This window comes from Mobula birostris, chromosome 3 (genome assembly GCF_030028105.1).
Source record: "Mobula birostris isolate sMobBir1 chromosome 3, sMobBir1.hap1, whole genome shotgun sequence".
NCBI classification, from domain to species: domain Eukaryota; kingdom Metazoa; phylum Chordata; class Chondrichthyes; order Myliobatiformes; family Myliobatidae; genus Mobula; species Mobula birostris.
The window spans coordinates 203,696,801-203,712,572 of record NC_092372.1 but is presented as its reverse complement, the minus strand read 5'-3'; the positions used below and the strand labels follow the sequence as shown (position 1 = coordinate 203,712,572).

Here is a 15,772-nt window from a genome sequence, read left to right as displayed (position 1 = left end):
GGCCCACAATGTTGTGCCGACCCTCAAACCCTGCCTCCCATATAACCCCCCACCTTAAATTCCTCCATATACCTGTCTAGGAGTCTCTTAAACTTCTCTAGTGTATCTGCCGCCACCACTGACTCAGGCAGTGCATTCCACACACCAACCATTCCCTGAGTAAAAAACCTTCCTCTAATATCTCCCTTGAACTTCCCACCCCTTACCTTAAAGCCATGTCCTCTTGTATTGAGCAGTGGTGCCCTGGGGAAGAGGCGCTGGCTATCCACTCTATCTATTAATATCTTGTACACCTCTATCATGTCTCCTCTCATCCTCCTTCTCTCCAAAGCGTAAAGCCCTAGCTCCCGTAATCTCTGATCATAATGCATACTCTCTAAACCAGGCAGTATCTTGGTAAATCTCCTCTGTACCCTTTCCAATGCTTCCACATCCTTCCAATAGTGAGGTGATCAGAACTGGACACAGTACTTCTACTCCAAGTGTGGCCTAACCAGAGTTTTATAGAGCTGCATCATTCCATTGCGGCTCTTAAACTCTATCCCTCGACTTATGCAAAAAACAGAAATACTGTATATTAACAGAAGTGAGGTAGTGTCCAAAGATTCAACGTCCATTTAGGAATTGGATGGCAGACAGGAAGAAGCTGTTCCTGAATCGCTGAGTGTGTGGCTTCAGACTTCTGTACCTCCTACCTGATGGTAACAGTGAAAAAAGGGCATGCCCTGGGTGCTGGAGGTCCTTAATAATGGATGCTGTCTTTCTGAGACACTGCTCCCTGAAGATGTCCTGGGTACTTTGTAGGTTAGTGCCCGAGATGGAGCGGACTAGATTTACAACCTTCTGCAGCTTCTTTCGGTCCAGTGCAGTAGCCCCTCCATACCAGACAGTGATGCAGCCTGTCAGAATGCTCTCCATAGTACATCTGTAGAAGTTTTTGAGTGTATTTGTGACATGCCAAATCTCTTCAGACTCCTAATGAAGTATAGCTGCTGTCTTGCTTTCTTTATAACTACATTGATATGTTGGGACAGGTTAGATCCTCAGAGATCTTGACACCCAGGAACTTGAAGCTGCTCATTCTCTCCACTTCTGACCCCCCTATGAGGATTGGTATGTGTTCCTTCATCTTACCCTTCCTGAAGTTCACAATCAGCTCTTTGTCTTTCTGACACTGAGTGCCAAGGTTGTTGCTGTGGCACCACTCCACAAGTTCGTATAAACGATTCACTTTGCCTACATCAATCTTCTTAGTTGTTTCCTCAAAAAACCTAAATCAAATTAGCAAAACAGGAATTCACCTGTACAAACCCATGTCTATTTCTGAACAGCCCGTGCCTTTCCAAATGTACATAAATCCTATCTCTTGGGATTTCCTACAGTATTTCCCTACCAGCGATGTAAGGTTCACAGGACTTGAGTTACCTGGCTTATTCCTACTGCCCTTCTTAAGTAAAGGAAAAAAGGAACAGCAAATTAGTTTGGTACAATATCATGGGCAAAGCCCTAATCCTGTGCTACATTGTTCTATGAAACATTACACAGGCGGCATTCTAACTGGCATGGGGAGAGGTCACTGTTCAGGACTGAAACAAGCTGTAGAAAGATCTGAACTCAGTCAGCTCCATCGTGGGCACTAGCCTCACCAGAATTCAGGCCACCTTCAGGGAGTGGTGCCTCAAAGAGGCTGTATTCATCATTAAGCACACCCATCACCAAGGGCATCCCCTCTTCCCATTGCTCCCATCAGGGAGGAGATACGGGAGCTTGAGGACACACACTGGGTGATTCAGGAACAGCTTCCTCCTCTCTGCCATCAGATTTCTGAATAGACATTAAACCCATGAACACTACCTCACTACTTCTTTTTCTCTTTTTGCACCTATTTATTTAATTAACATTTAATTTTACATTTACTGTAACTTACAGTTTGTATTATTATGTGTTGCAATGTATTGCTGCCACATAACAATGAACTTCACAACAGATACCAAGTAATATTAAATGTGATTCTGATTAGTTTTCTTCCGGTCTTCTGGCACCTTACCTGCATCTAGTAAAAATGCAAAGTTCTCTGACAGGGCCCCAGCTACGTATATCCTCCTTTCCTTCTCATAACAATGTAGAATAGATCGCAACTAGATTCGGGGCGGGTGGGGGGGGGGGGTTATCAACCCTTAAGACATCTTATACTTCCTCCTTCTTAATACTGACCTGCTTCTACTCCAGAACAGAAAGTCATTCAGTGTTGTTCTGAGAAAATCGATGAGTTCCTATGTGACTGATTCAAACCTTGGAATACTCCACAAAGGCTCAGCGGCTAGCTTAAATGAATATACTACCGTACTGCTGTCATAGATTTCCTCATTTAGTATGTAAAGGACTATATGTCGTAGATGTCGGAAGAGTCTTTCCCCAAATAGAAACCGTTGAACCAAGAGATCAACTCTTACTGAAGTTACCCCTTATAGCTCCTGGTAACTCACTCCTCAGTGTAAATATTAGCAATAATTTTGTCCTCATCCTGCTGGGTGAATGCTAAGGCCAAGAAAGCACACCACACATGCTGAATTTTCTTAGCATCTACTCCCTCAGAAGGCTAAGGAAATTCAGCATGTCTATTTGAAGCTTATCGATGTTTATGTTGTACCGTAGAAAGTGCCCTATCCTGATGCAGCATGGTTTGGTATTGCAACGGCTCTGCCCTGGACAGTAGAAGGTGCAGATATTTGTGAAGGAAGCTCAGTCCATCATCAAACCAGCCTTCCTTCCATTGGCTCCATCAACACTTCATACTGCTTTGGGAAAGCAGCCAACATAATCAAGGACCTCTCCCACCCCAGCCATTCCCACCACTCCCCTCTCCTGTTGGGCAGATAGACACAAAAGTTTGAGAGCAAATATCTCCCCACTCAAGGTCAGCTTCATACCACTGTTTTCAGACTCCTGAAAAGCCCTGTCATGCACTAACATATGAAATTTTGAACTTTTAATCTCTCAATTCACCTCATCATGGCCAATGTACCTTATTTGTCTACCATCACTGCGCTGTCTCTGTGACTACACACTATATTCTGCACACTATTTTCTTTCTACTATCTTGATGTGTATGGTATGGTATGATCTTTCTGGATGGCAGACAAAACAAAGGCTTTTCACTGTAGCTTGGTGCATGTGTAAATATTAATAAACCATGCGGATTATCCAAAAGCCCTCGTTTTTCTACAGTATGTCCCAATTTAGTGGGCTTTTTGGGGACCTCTGATTTGGGTGTAGAGAAAAATCCAGAACCTATTTAATGCACAAAAACTGGATGAAATCAATTGTGTGTTTACAAAGCAGATCAATTAGCTTCTGTAGACATCAGATGATTAACTCCAGATCACCAAGCAAACAAGCCACCTTCATGTATTGATATTAGACTTAGATGTAACCAAATAATCAACATATTTGAAAGAGAGGTCTAGGACACCAGCTTTTACAATCGTGTACGAAAGTGGAGGAGAAGAAAGAGATGGGGTTTGGAAAATGTATTATATAATCAATTCTGTTTTATTGGAATTCATGCAGTCTATTTCAATTGGTCCATTGTTGGAGTACATATCACACAGATATGGAAATAGACATTTTGCTGTATTAGCATTAGGTATACATATAAGGATGATAATAAGAATACTTAAAATACAAGAACTTCTTTATGCTTGATGTGTATTTCAACAATCATGCGGACGTTTCGTTTGATAGATATCAGTGAAATAGACTCAATCATGCAACATAGAAATGCTATAAGTTGGAATTAGTTATAGGATAACAATTCTGAAGTCTGCCTTTTGATCCAATCACAAATGGGTCGGGTCCAATGGAATCAGCAGGACTTAATTTTTATGCCTTGCTGCTTATATTTTGCTCAGTTTGGGAGACCTTCCAGTACAGATCATCCTCAGTCTAAAATATGGAGCTTAAGAATATTCCCTTACTCATTAGGTATGACTTCTCTTTGATCAACTATCACCTGGAGAGCACCTTGTGCGACTGAATTAGGACCGCAGTATTCCCTTAATTAAGAACATTACAATGCAGGGATGTGATGCAGAGTGGTAGGAACCTTTCCAACCCCCACCTCAATTCATCAGAATTCTGTTCCAGTCTTATAAAAGGACAAGGACGGTGTTAAATTTTTACTTACATCCATATTATTATAAAGGTAATTTGAAATTTCTAAACCGAACTTGTAAGGCTTTATAACGTATGAAAGCTGTTTCCGCTGCCTACCTCCTGGGAGTGGAGGAGCAAGAGACAGTGGTGTTGGAATGTTGTTGGACGGATTTAGGGAAATATCCAGAACACAACCACATGCTGTGTCGAGTGAAATGGCCAATACATTTCTAAAATACTTGTTTTCTTCATTATTTGGTCATCTATGCAGACAACAACTGAACATGAGAGGTGTGCAACATAGGCAGGCTTAAATTAGAATAGAAAATATATTTCACATGTGCAGTGTATCATGTTTCTGAATTTATTCCTCAACATTATTTTAAAACCTTCCCAGAGGTAGGATTAAATGAGATTAGTAAACCTTCGTCCTTGTTTGTGCAACAGGCATTGAGAATCTGGAAAGACATTAACTGTGGTTGATCCCCACATTCTGTCTTCATTCTGAAGATAATGGTAGAGCAAAGGGTGAAGATGAACAGAGGAAATGATTTTTTTCTTTGTTTACCTTAAGTGTAGTTCCAGCTGAGAGTAAAGGAAACGAACTAATGATCTCCGTACAATAATTTCAGCATGGCAATCATTTAGTGCTAGACCCTGGTTACTAATGTATTCTCCGTTTATACATTTTGTCCCTGTTGACAGTGCAACAACCTGGGCATCCTTCATGTTTAGACCTGCAAGAGGAAACAGCAAGAGAAAATTGTTTTTTTAAAAGTGATTTACGATTGTTCTTAATCTCAAGTGAGCCAGTTATCAATTGTTTACAGTAAAATCTCTTTCGATTATCAAAACTAACCATAGAGGATGGGGAGTTCATTTTGCTTACTACGCAGGGACTTAGTCAGAGATGAAGTCCGTTCACCTTGGCATGCCGAGTAAAATGCTAAATCTTCTTCAATGGCCTTAGGCTATCCTCACAGATTGCTTTGGGGGTCTTTCTCCTGTGTACCCCAACTTCTAATCGTACCCCGAATTTTAATCACAATATTTATAGTGAGTGGAAATCATTCTTGCTTCATTCATTCAGAGATACATAAAGTCCAGCACTGGACTATTCCAAATAGTTATGAAATAATTTCCCAGCTGTCCTCTATCTAGAGGCATATTCCACGCATTAACAAGCCAGTAAGTAAAGAACTTTCTGTGTAAGTAATGAATTTCCTTGCAAACACCTTTACTCCTTCTCTGCTCAATGTAAAGCAAACTAGTTTTGCTGCTTCCTATAGTACATATATCAATATATGATTTTTGGACATCTTCCTTCCCGATTAAAATAAAAACAATTTTCTCAAAACCATGTTCATAACATTGGCTTCTAACACTAGGGAGAAACGCTGTAGCTTCCTGGTTCTCATATAATTTGGAAAGTAAACTTAAAATGGGTGATAATTTGAGGAAGAAAATTCAACTTTTTGTACATGTTGACTTCTTTGTTAAGGAAAGAATGGGAGATTTTGAAGTTTGTAGTTTTTGCTCATCAAAGTATTTCAGTGAGATTGGATTACACATTGCATTGCTATACCTGACTCTATCTCTTTACAACTCTTCTTGCCAAGTGGGGATGATTTCTTATAGATAATTTATAAATCCCTCAAAATAGCACAGATTCCTGGCTTTAGGCATCACTCTGTGGGTCAGTCTATTTCAAAATATAGGAACTATCTTAACATTTCATTCTGAGGAAATTCACTGCCCTTGGGATTTGCTCTGCAAAGTTTCTGATCACAGTTCTCGGCTTTGCCCTGGTTTTAAACTATAACATTAAGGTCACAGAGAAGAATATGTGCAAACCTCTAGTTGTCACATCTACAGAGTAACCTACTACTGGAAGTTAATATGTCCTTTACAAGATCAAAAATCTTTCTTCATTGAAATGCTTTCAATCAAGAGTCAAAGATGGGTAATTGGTATTTCAATTATTACATGGGATACTTTGGAACATCTTTGGTGTCACTGAATGCATGCAAATATATTTCAGCGAGTTAAGTAGTACTTTGTCCTAAAGAGATGGATGGACTTTTACTAAATAAGCGTCACCAGAATTTGGTAGCAAACATAAAATATTTCGCTAAAGTTACAGTACAATCAGGCAAAGGTACTTGCTTGCTTGTACCATAGTTGGAGGAAGCTTTTCATTCTCTACTGTTGACCTCAGCAAGATCACCAGATACATTCCCAATTTTGACCAATATTAGTTGGTGCTGTTCAGGTAGGTAGGGGCATAGTGATTACCACCAAACACAGTCAGTATTCAGTAATAGTGTTTCTGGGGCTTCAGGACAAAATGAGGACCCCTAGAGGGACTAACTTCAATAGGCTAGGAGGTTACAGCCTCATTCCACCGCATTTCTTAGCTGCGCTCTGATCCCATGCTGCTCTCCATCTCAAGACCACACTATCCCCTCCCCCTCCACCCCAGCCATCACAGAGTGAACTAATTGAGGGCAGAGATTTTTCATTCTATGTAACAATTAATAGTCTAGTTCTTTGATCTATTGTGCCCCTAGACAGCTTTCAGCAGAATATAATGAAAGGCCATGAACCAATGTAATCAATGTCCTCTCCCACGTCACTCATTCTCTCTTCTCCCACCTTCCATCAGCAGATACAAAAGCTTGAGGAGATGTGCCACAAGGCTTCAGCACTTACAAGGCTCTTGAGTGGTAAAAATGAACTCTCTATCTCAATCTGCCTCATCATCTCCTTGCACCTTATTTGTCTGCCTGCTCTGCACTTATTCCAACTGGAACATTATATTCTGCACTCTGTTACTGGTTTTGCTTTTGTACTTTCTCAATGCACTTACGTATAGACTGATCTGTCTGGATGGCATGCAGACAGAGCTTTACACTTTAGCTCAGTACATGTAGATAAGCCAATTACCAAACACCAAAATTACTTATCTTCAATCGCTAACTCAATCCCTAAGCCTCAGTCATGTGTTCTAAGCCTTGCTCTAAAGTGGCATCCATCACTTACCTTAACCTTATCCTCACCCATTATCAGTCATATAACTTAATACTAAACTTAATACGTCATCAATCACTTATTAATGGCTACTCTGCCTGCATCTGCTCCTGAATTGACACTATCCACTAGTAACACCAACAGGACTGATGGCCAATCATAAACACGAGAGGTTCTACAGATGTTGGAAATCTAGATCAACATACACACAATGTTGGAGGAACTCAGCAGTCAGCAGAATAAAAGGTTAATGTTTCGGGCTGAGACCCTACATGGGGATCAGTGACCAGGCTGTCTGGATACCATTAAGCATGTAATAACAGAACAATAAGAATAATAATTTTGAACAGAGATGAAAAGGATTTATGAAAGGAAAATCATGTTTGACTAATCTTCTGGAGTTCTTTGAGGATGTATCCAGTAAAATAAATAAGGTTGTTTCTTCTTTAGGAAAATTTTAAATAAGGTCCTGTGCAGGAGTTGATTACCAAAGTTAGAGAACGTGATTCAGGTTAATTTATTTCTCACACATACATCGAAACATACAATGATCTGCTTTGTATGTGTTACCATCACAACCTACTAAGGAAGTTCTGGGAATAGCCTGCATTCGTCACCACATATTCTGGCACAAGCATGGTATGCCCACTCTGTGGAACTGGGAATAACAAATTGACATGGTTTGAGAACTAGTTTCTGGGCAGAAAAAAAGAGTGAGAATGAATTGTTCTTATGTTGGCCCCTGTAGCTACTAAGGTTCTGTGGGATTAGTGTTTGAATACCAACTATTCGCAACATGAACCATTTGTATCAATGATTGTATGAGGGCACTGAATGTCATATTTCCAACTCTGCTAATGATAAATGAAATGGGATTGTGAGTATGGGAGAGAATGTAAAGAGGCTTCAGGGGGTCATAGAGAAGATGAGTAAATGGGAGAGAACATAGAATATGGAAAAGTGTGAAATTATCCATTTTGATTCACAACAGCAGCTGGGCTTCACTGATCCGGAATGCAGTGGTGCAGAATTCATTCTCATATAATACAGAAGGTGGACAATGGGTACTGCAGTGAGCTGGTATCGCCACTGATCACATCTCTCAAACCCACAGCAGAAACTAGGAATGCTTATTGCATGTTGAAAAATATGATGGTGCTGATAATCAAAGAGACCCTGGTGGATTTGGACACAAGTTGTTGAAGGCCAAACTAGAAGTAATGATGTGAGAAAATAGTATATTGGCCTTTATTGTGAAATGATTTGAATACAGCAGTAAGGAGGACTTGTTGCAATTGCACAGTGCCTTGAGGATACTTTACTTTATACTTTATTGTCGCCAAACAATTGATACTAGAACGTACAATCAACACAGCGATATTTGATTCTGCACTTCCCACTCCCTGGATTACAAATATTAAATATTAAAAATAGTAAAAATGAGTAAATATTAAAGATTTTAATTATGAATCATAAATAGAAAACAGAAAAATGGAAAGTAAGGTAGTGCAAAAAAACCGAGAGGCAGGCCCGGATATTTGGAAGGTATGGCCCAGATCTGGGTCAGGATCCGTTCAGCAGTCTTATCACAGTTGGAAAGAAGCTGTTCCCAAATCTGGCCGTACGAGTCTTCAAGCTCCTGAGCCTTCTCCCGGAGTGAAGAGGGATGGAAAGTGTGTTGGCTGGGTGGGTCGTGTCCTTGATTATCCTGGCAGCACAGTGGATATTGCACTTAGAGTATTATCTAATAGGAGTGAGGAGTGATAGGGCTGAGGAAGGGGAAAAACAAAAATAAATCAAAGGTAGCATGCAACAGAGATGATAGAAAGGACAGGCAGGAGATGAGGCTTAATCACAGCCAGTGGGATGAGTTACAGGGCAACAGAGGCATGGTGCAATTAAAACAGAAAGCAATAAATACTGGACTGAAAATGAATTTGAATTCATGCAGCATAAGAAATAAAATGGACGATCTTGAAATTCAGCTGCAGATTGGCAAGTATGACGTTGTGGCCATCTCTGAAACTTGGCTAAAGGATGGCTGCCATTGGGAATTGAATGTCCAAGGATATATGGAGTATTGGAAAGATAGGTTAGTACGTAGAGGGGGTGGTGTGGCCCTGTGTATAAGGAATAATATTAAATCATTAGAAAGGGATGACATAGGATTGGACGGTATAGAGTCTCTATGGGTTGAGTTAAGAAATGGTAAGGGTAAAAGGACGCTAATGGCAGTTGTATACAGGTCTCCAAACAGCAGCCAGGATGAGGATTACAAATTACAACAGGAGATAGAAGAGATGTGTCAGAAGGGCAATGTCATGATAATCGTTGGGGATTTTAACATGAAAGTGGATTGGGAAAACTAGGTCAGTACTGGACCTCAAGAGAGAGAATTTGTAGTATGTCTAAGGGATGGCTTTTTAGAACAGCTTGTTGTTGAGCTCACTAGGGGATCGGCTGTGCTGGATTGGGTGTTGTGCAATGATCTGGAGGTGATACGAGAGTTTAAGGTTAAGGAAACCTTAGGGAACAGTGATCACAATATGATCGAGTTCACTTTGAAATTTGAGAAAGAGAAACTAAATTTCAATGTGTCGGTATTTCAGTGGAATAAAGGAAAGTACAATAGCATGAGAGGGGAACTGGCCAAGGTTGACTGGAAAGGGACACTAGCAGGAAGGACAGCAGAGCAGCAATGGCTGGAGATTCTATGAAAAATGAGTGAAGTGCAGGACAGATATATTCCAAATAAGAAAAAATTTTCAAAGGGAAGAAGGACACTATCGTGACTGACAAGTGAAGTCAGAACCAAAGTAAAAGTAAAAGAGAGGGCATACAAGGAAGCCAAAGCAAGTGGGAAAATAGAGGATTGAGAAGCTTTTAAAAACTTGCAGAAGGAAACTAAGAAGGTCGTTAGGAAGGAAAAGATGAATTATGAAAGGAAGCTGGCAACTAAAATCAAAGAAGATACTAAAAACTTTTTTAAGTATATAAAGGGTAAAAAAGAGTTGAGGGTAGATATAGGACAAATAAAAAATGACACTGGAGATATTTTAATGAGAGATGCAGAGATGGTAGAGGAACTGACTGCATATTTTGCATTGGTCTTCACAGTGAAAGACATCTGCAGTATACCGGACATTCAAGAGTGTCAGAGAAGTGAAGTATGTGCAGTGAAAATTACGACTGGGAAGGTGCTCAGGAAGCTTAATGGTCTGAGAGTAGATAAATCTCCTGGGCCTGATGGAGTGCACCCTCGGGTACTGAAGGAGGTAGCTGGAGAGGTTGCGGAGGCATTAACAATGATCTTTCAAGAATCGATAGATTCTGGCATTGTACCAGATGACTGGAAAATTGCAAGTAATTACTCTGCTATTTAAGAAGGGTGGGAGGCAGTAGAAAGGAAACTATAGATCTGTTAACTTGACATCAGTGGTTGGGAAGTTGTTGGAATTGATTGTTAGGGATGAGATTACAGAACAGCTGGAGTCAGCATGGTTTCCTGAAAGGAAAATCCTGCCTGACTAAGCTACTGCAATTCTTTGAGGAAATTACAAGCAGCATAGACAAAGGAGATGTAATAGATGTGGTATACTTGAATTTTCAGTAGGCCTTTGACAAGGTGCTGCATGTGAGGCTGCTTAGCAAGATATGAGCCCATGGAATTACAGGGAAGTTACTAGCATGGGTGGAGCATTGGCTGATCGGCAGAAAACAGAGAGTGGGAATAAAGGGATCCTATTCTGGCTGGCTGCTGGTTACCAGTGGATTTCCACAGTGGTCGGTGTTGGGACCGCTGATTTTTACGATGTATCTCAAAAATTTGGACTATGGGCTTAATAGATTTGTGGCTAAATTTGTCAATGATACAAAGATAGGTGGAAGAGAGGGTAGTGTTGAGGAAACAGCCTGCAGAGAGACTTAGGTAGTTAAGGGAATGGGCAAAGAAGTGGCAACTGAAATACAATGTTGGAAAGTGTATGGTCATGCACTTTGTTGGAAAAAATAAACGGGCAGACTATTATTTAGATAGGGAGAGAATTCAAAATGCAGAGATGCAAAGGGACTTGGGAGTCCTTGTGCAGGATGCGCTAAAGGTTAATCTCCAGGTTGAGTTGGTGGTGAAGAATGAGAATGGAATGTTGGCATTCATTTCTAGAAGTATAGAAAATAAGAGCAGGGATGTGATGTTGAGGCTCTATAAGGCACTCGTGAGACTACACTTGCAGTATTATGTGCAAGTTTGGGCACCTTATTTTAGAAAGGATATACTGACATTGGAGAAGGTTCAGAGAAGATTCATGAGAATGATTCCAGGAATGAAAGGGTTACCATATGAGGAACGTCGGGCAGCTCTTGGGCTGTATTCCTTGGAGTTCAGGAGGATGAGGGTTGATCTCATAGAAACATTCTGAATGTTAAAAGGCCTGAACAGATTAGATGACACGAAGCTGGGCGGCAGTGTTAGCTGTGAGGAGGATGCTAAGAGGATGCAGGGTGACTTGGATAGGTTAGGTGAGTGGGCAAATTCATGGCAGATGCAATTTAATGTGGATAAATGTGAGGTTACCCACTTTGGTGGCAAGAACAGAAAAACAGATTATTATCTGAATGGTGGCCGATTAGGAAAAGGGGAGGTGCAACGAGACCTGGGTGTCATTGTACACCAGTCTTTGAAAGTGGGCATGCAGGTACAGCAGGCAGTGAAAAAGGTGAATGGTATGCTGGCATTCATAGCAAGAGGATTCGAATACAGGAGCAGAGAGGTACTACTGCAGTTGTATAAGGCCTTGGTGAGACCACACCTGGAGTATTGTGTGCAGTTTTGGTCCCCTAATCTGAGGAAGGATATTCTTGCCATAGAGGGAGTACAGAGAAGGTTCACCAGATTGATTCCTGGGATGGCAGGACTTTCATATGATGAAAGACTGGATTGACTAGGCTTATACTCTCTGGAATTTAGAAGATTGAGATGGGATCTGATTGAAACTTATAAAATTCTAAAGGGATTGGATCGGCTAGATGCAGGAAGATTGTTCCCGATGTTGAAGAAGTCCAGAACGAGGGGTCACAGTTTGAGGATAAAGGGGAAGCCTTTTAGGACCGAGATGAGGAAAAACTTCTTCACACAGAGAGTGGTGAATCTGTGGAATTCTCTACCACAGGAAACAGTTGAGGCCAGTTCATTGGCTATATTTAAGAGGGAGTTAGATATGGCCCTTGTTGCTAAAGGGATCAGGGGGTATGGAGAGAAGGCAGGTACAGGGTTCTGAGTTGGATGATCAGCCATGATCATACTGAATGGCGGTGCAGGCTCAAAGGGCCGAATGGCCTACACCTGCACCTATCTTCTATGTTTCTATATGACAGTTATTTCCTATGGTAGTGGAGTCTAGGACAAGAGGGCATGACTTCAGGATTGAAGAACGTCCATTTAGGATAGAGGTGTGGAGAAAATACTTTAGTCAGAGGGTGGTAAATCTGTGGAATTTGTTGAATAGTTAGCAGACTGATGGGCCGAATGGCCTACTTCTGCTCCTATATTTTATGGTCTTATGTACAGTTCTGATCTCCTTGCCTCATAATAGATGCATTTCCCAAAGAGAAGGGCATAAAAGATTCATAAGACATGTTCTAGAGATAGAAGATTGGCTCAATGTGGAAAAATTGAGTAGGGTGGGACTGAATTCTCCAGAGCTTTGAAGAATGAGAGAAGATCTCAATGAAAGGTACAAATTATTTGAAGCTAGATGGAAGAAAGGTGTACCTCTCCTGGCTGAAGTGAATCAGGGGTCATAGTTTCAGAATAAGGACAGGTTGTTTAGACAGAGTCGAGGAGTAACATTTTCTCTCAGTGGAGGGTGGACCTCTGGAATACGGAGGATTCCCTTAATGTTGACAAATAGGGATGCTACTGGAAAATGATGCTAAGGTGCATCATCTGCCTTGATCTTAAAGTAGGCTCAAAGGGCCAAATGGCCTTCCCTGTTCCTAATTTTGTATTTGCATCAGGACCTGCTCCTGGTATGATCCTGTCCAGCTGTAGCACCAACAGTAATGATGGCCACACAGGCTGATCCTGGTCTTTGAGTGAATTGTCAGCTGCAACACTAATAGGACTGAATGGTCACACTCCTCGTATTGGTTCTGGAGTGACATTGTGCTGCCTGCTCTTGGAGAGACAGTGTTCTGTCTGCCCCTGAGTGACATTGCTCAGTCTGTGCCTAGAGTGACACTGCCCTCCCTACTCATGGAGTGACAGTGCCCTCTCTGCTTTTGGAGTGATACTGTCCCTACTTGCTCCTGGAGTGATACTGCTTGTCTGCTCTTGGAGTGATCTGCCCGTCAGTAACACCGACAGGTCACCTTGGTTTTTGTTTGCATTTCTTGAGCAATAAGTTGACTCCATCTTTTGCGTTCCGTCATCAGTTGCATAGGTTGCACCATTCAAAGCTTTTTTCTAATTCTTCCCATACTGTTACAATTTCTCTTTCAAGTTGGAGTGTGAGATAGTCGGAACTGAGTATTATAGGAATATGTTGCGTAACAGGCACTTCCAGCACGCCACCCAGCAACCCACCAATTTAACCCTTGCCTAATCACAGGACAAGTTACAATGACCAACTAACCGATACGTCTTTGGACTGTGGGAGGAAGCTGGAGCACCTGGAAGAAACCCACACATACACACATGGGAAGAACATTCATACTCTCTTACAGGCAGTGCTGGAATTGGGCTCCGAGCTGCAACGCCCCAAGCTGTAGTAGTATCACATTAACCGTTACCGTGGTGACTCCTTCCTTATACTAATTATACTGCTCATTATTCCCTGCTGATAAAAGGAAGATGAATTTCAGTTGTGGATTCAGGCCCATGGGTGGCTTCCAGTCCTCTTATTGGACCATTTATAGTGACTGTGCCCACTGAAATTTTACTCCTGCCTTCACTCCTAGACCTTGTCTCAGCATCACCTGAGCTAAGTTGTATATCCACACCAAGCACTGGAGGTGAAGATTGGTATATTCAGATTTCAGTCTTGATGTCAGCTAGTGGTTCAGCAACATTTGTAAACTCTTGGCCTGGCTAGAGGACGTGGAAGTGGATTTTATTTCAGTGCACGGACAGAAGGAAAACAGCACTGATGTAGGATGCAGTGCTTCTGAATCCATCGTCTCATACAATACAGAGGGTGAACAAGATGCCTTGCAGTGAATCAGTACGACTGCTCCCCTCGCACCTCCCAGATGCACAAACCCCGCCACCAGGAAGGATAAGGGCTGTAGGCCCCTGCATACACCACCACCTGAAGGTTCCACTCCAAGTTCAACACCATCCTGACTTGGAAACTCTTGTTTTTCTCTCTGTCCCTTCTCTGTCATCGGTTTTTAAGTCCTTTCATTCAATATTCTGGGAGCCCCCTTCGCCACATGGCCTGCAACAGGAGGTTTAAGACTACTTTCTGGAGAGCAATGAAAAGTGGGTTCTGCTAACAAGCACCCATATCCCTCATGTTATAAATAACATGCCTTTTGTAAAACTTCAGTTCTGAATGCTATTTGCTTATGTTTACTGTTTACATGATATTTTTTTCCTCTCTCAATAGGGTCTTTTAAGGGTACATGGAGCTTAGAAAAATAGAGGGCTCTACGATAGGGAAATTCTAGGCAGTTTCTAGAGTAGGTTACATGGTCGGCACAACAATGTGGGCCGAAGGGCCTGTAATGTGCTGTAGATTTCTGTGTTCTATGTTGTTATGCTCTGTGCATTGAGTGTTTGACAATTTTTTTTAATGGGTCGTTTTGGGGTTCTTTGTTTTGTGGCTGCCTGTAAGGAGACAAATCTCAAGGTTGTAAAATATATGCATACTTTGGTAATAAATGTACTTTGAACTTTGAACTTCTGAACTTTGAAATAAAGTGAAACCTATTCAACAATCCTTGTGCAACTCTTTGAAAGAGTTTTCCAGTTAGTCAGTCTGTGTATGTGTTTATGAAGTCTGTAGCACACCTTGCTATTGTTTACAACAGGAATTCTGCAGATGCTGGAAATTCAAGCAACACACATAAAAGTTGCTGGTGAACGCAGCAGGCCAGGCAGCATCTCTAGGAAGAGGTGCAGTCGACGTTTCAGGCCGAGACCCTTCGTCAGGAAGAGTGAGTAAGGGATTTGAAAGTTGGAGGGGGAGGGGGAGATCCAAAATGATAGGAGAAGACAGGAGGGGGAGGGATGGAGCCAAGAGCTGGACAGGTGATTGGCAAAAGGGATACGAGAGGATCATGGGACAGGAGGTCCGGGAAGAAAGATGGGGGGGGGGGGACCCAGAGGATGGGCAGGGGTATATTCAGAGGGACAGAGGGAGAAAAAGGAGAGTGAGAGAAAGAATGTGTGTATAAAAATAAGTAACAGATGGGGTACGAGGGGGAGGTGGGCATTAGCGGAAGTTAGAGAAGTCGATGTTCATGCTATCAGGTTGGAAGCTACCCAGACGGAATATAAGGTGTTGTTCCTCCAACCTGAGTGTGGCTTCATCTTTACAGTAGAGGAGGCTGTGGATAGACATGTCAGAATGGGAATGGGATGTGG

At 41.7% G+C, this 15,772-nt stretch overlaps 1 protein-coding gene across 1 annotated transcript in view; it reads right to left on the bottom strand.

Moving 5' to 3' along the window:
- The window catches only part of adarb2 (adenosine deaminase RNA specific B2 (inactive)), an 819,996-nt gene that overhangs the window by 160,094 nt on the left and 644,130 nt on the right, over window positions 1–15,772 (bottom strand). Inside the window, exon 6 of the mRNA XM_072252060.1 lies at window positions 4,724–4,892. Coding sequence (XP_072108161.1) covers window positions 4,724–4,892 — 169 coding nt within the window. The remainder of the gene's footprint in view (window positions 1–4,723; window positions 4,893–15,772) is intronic.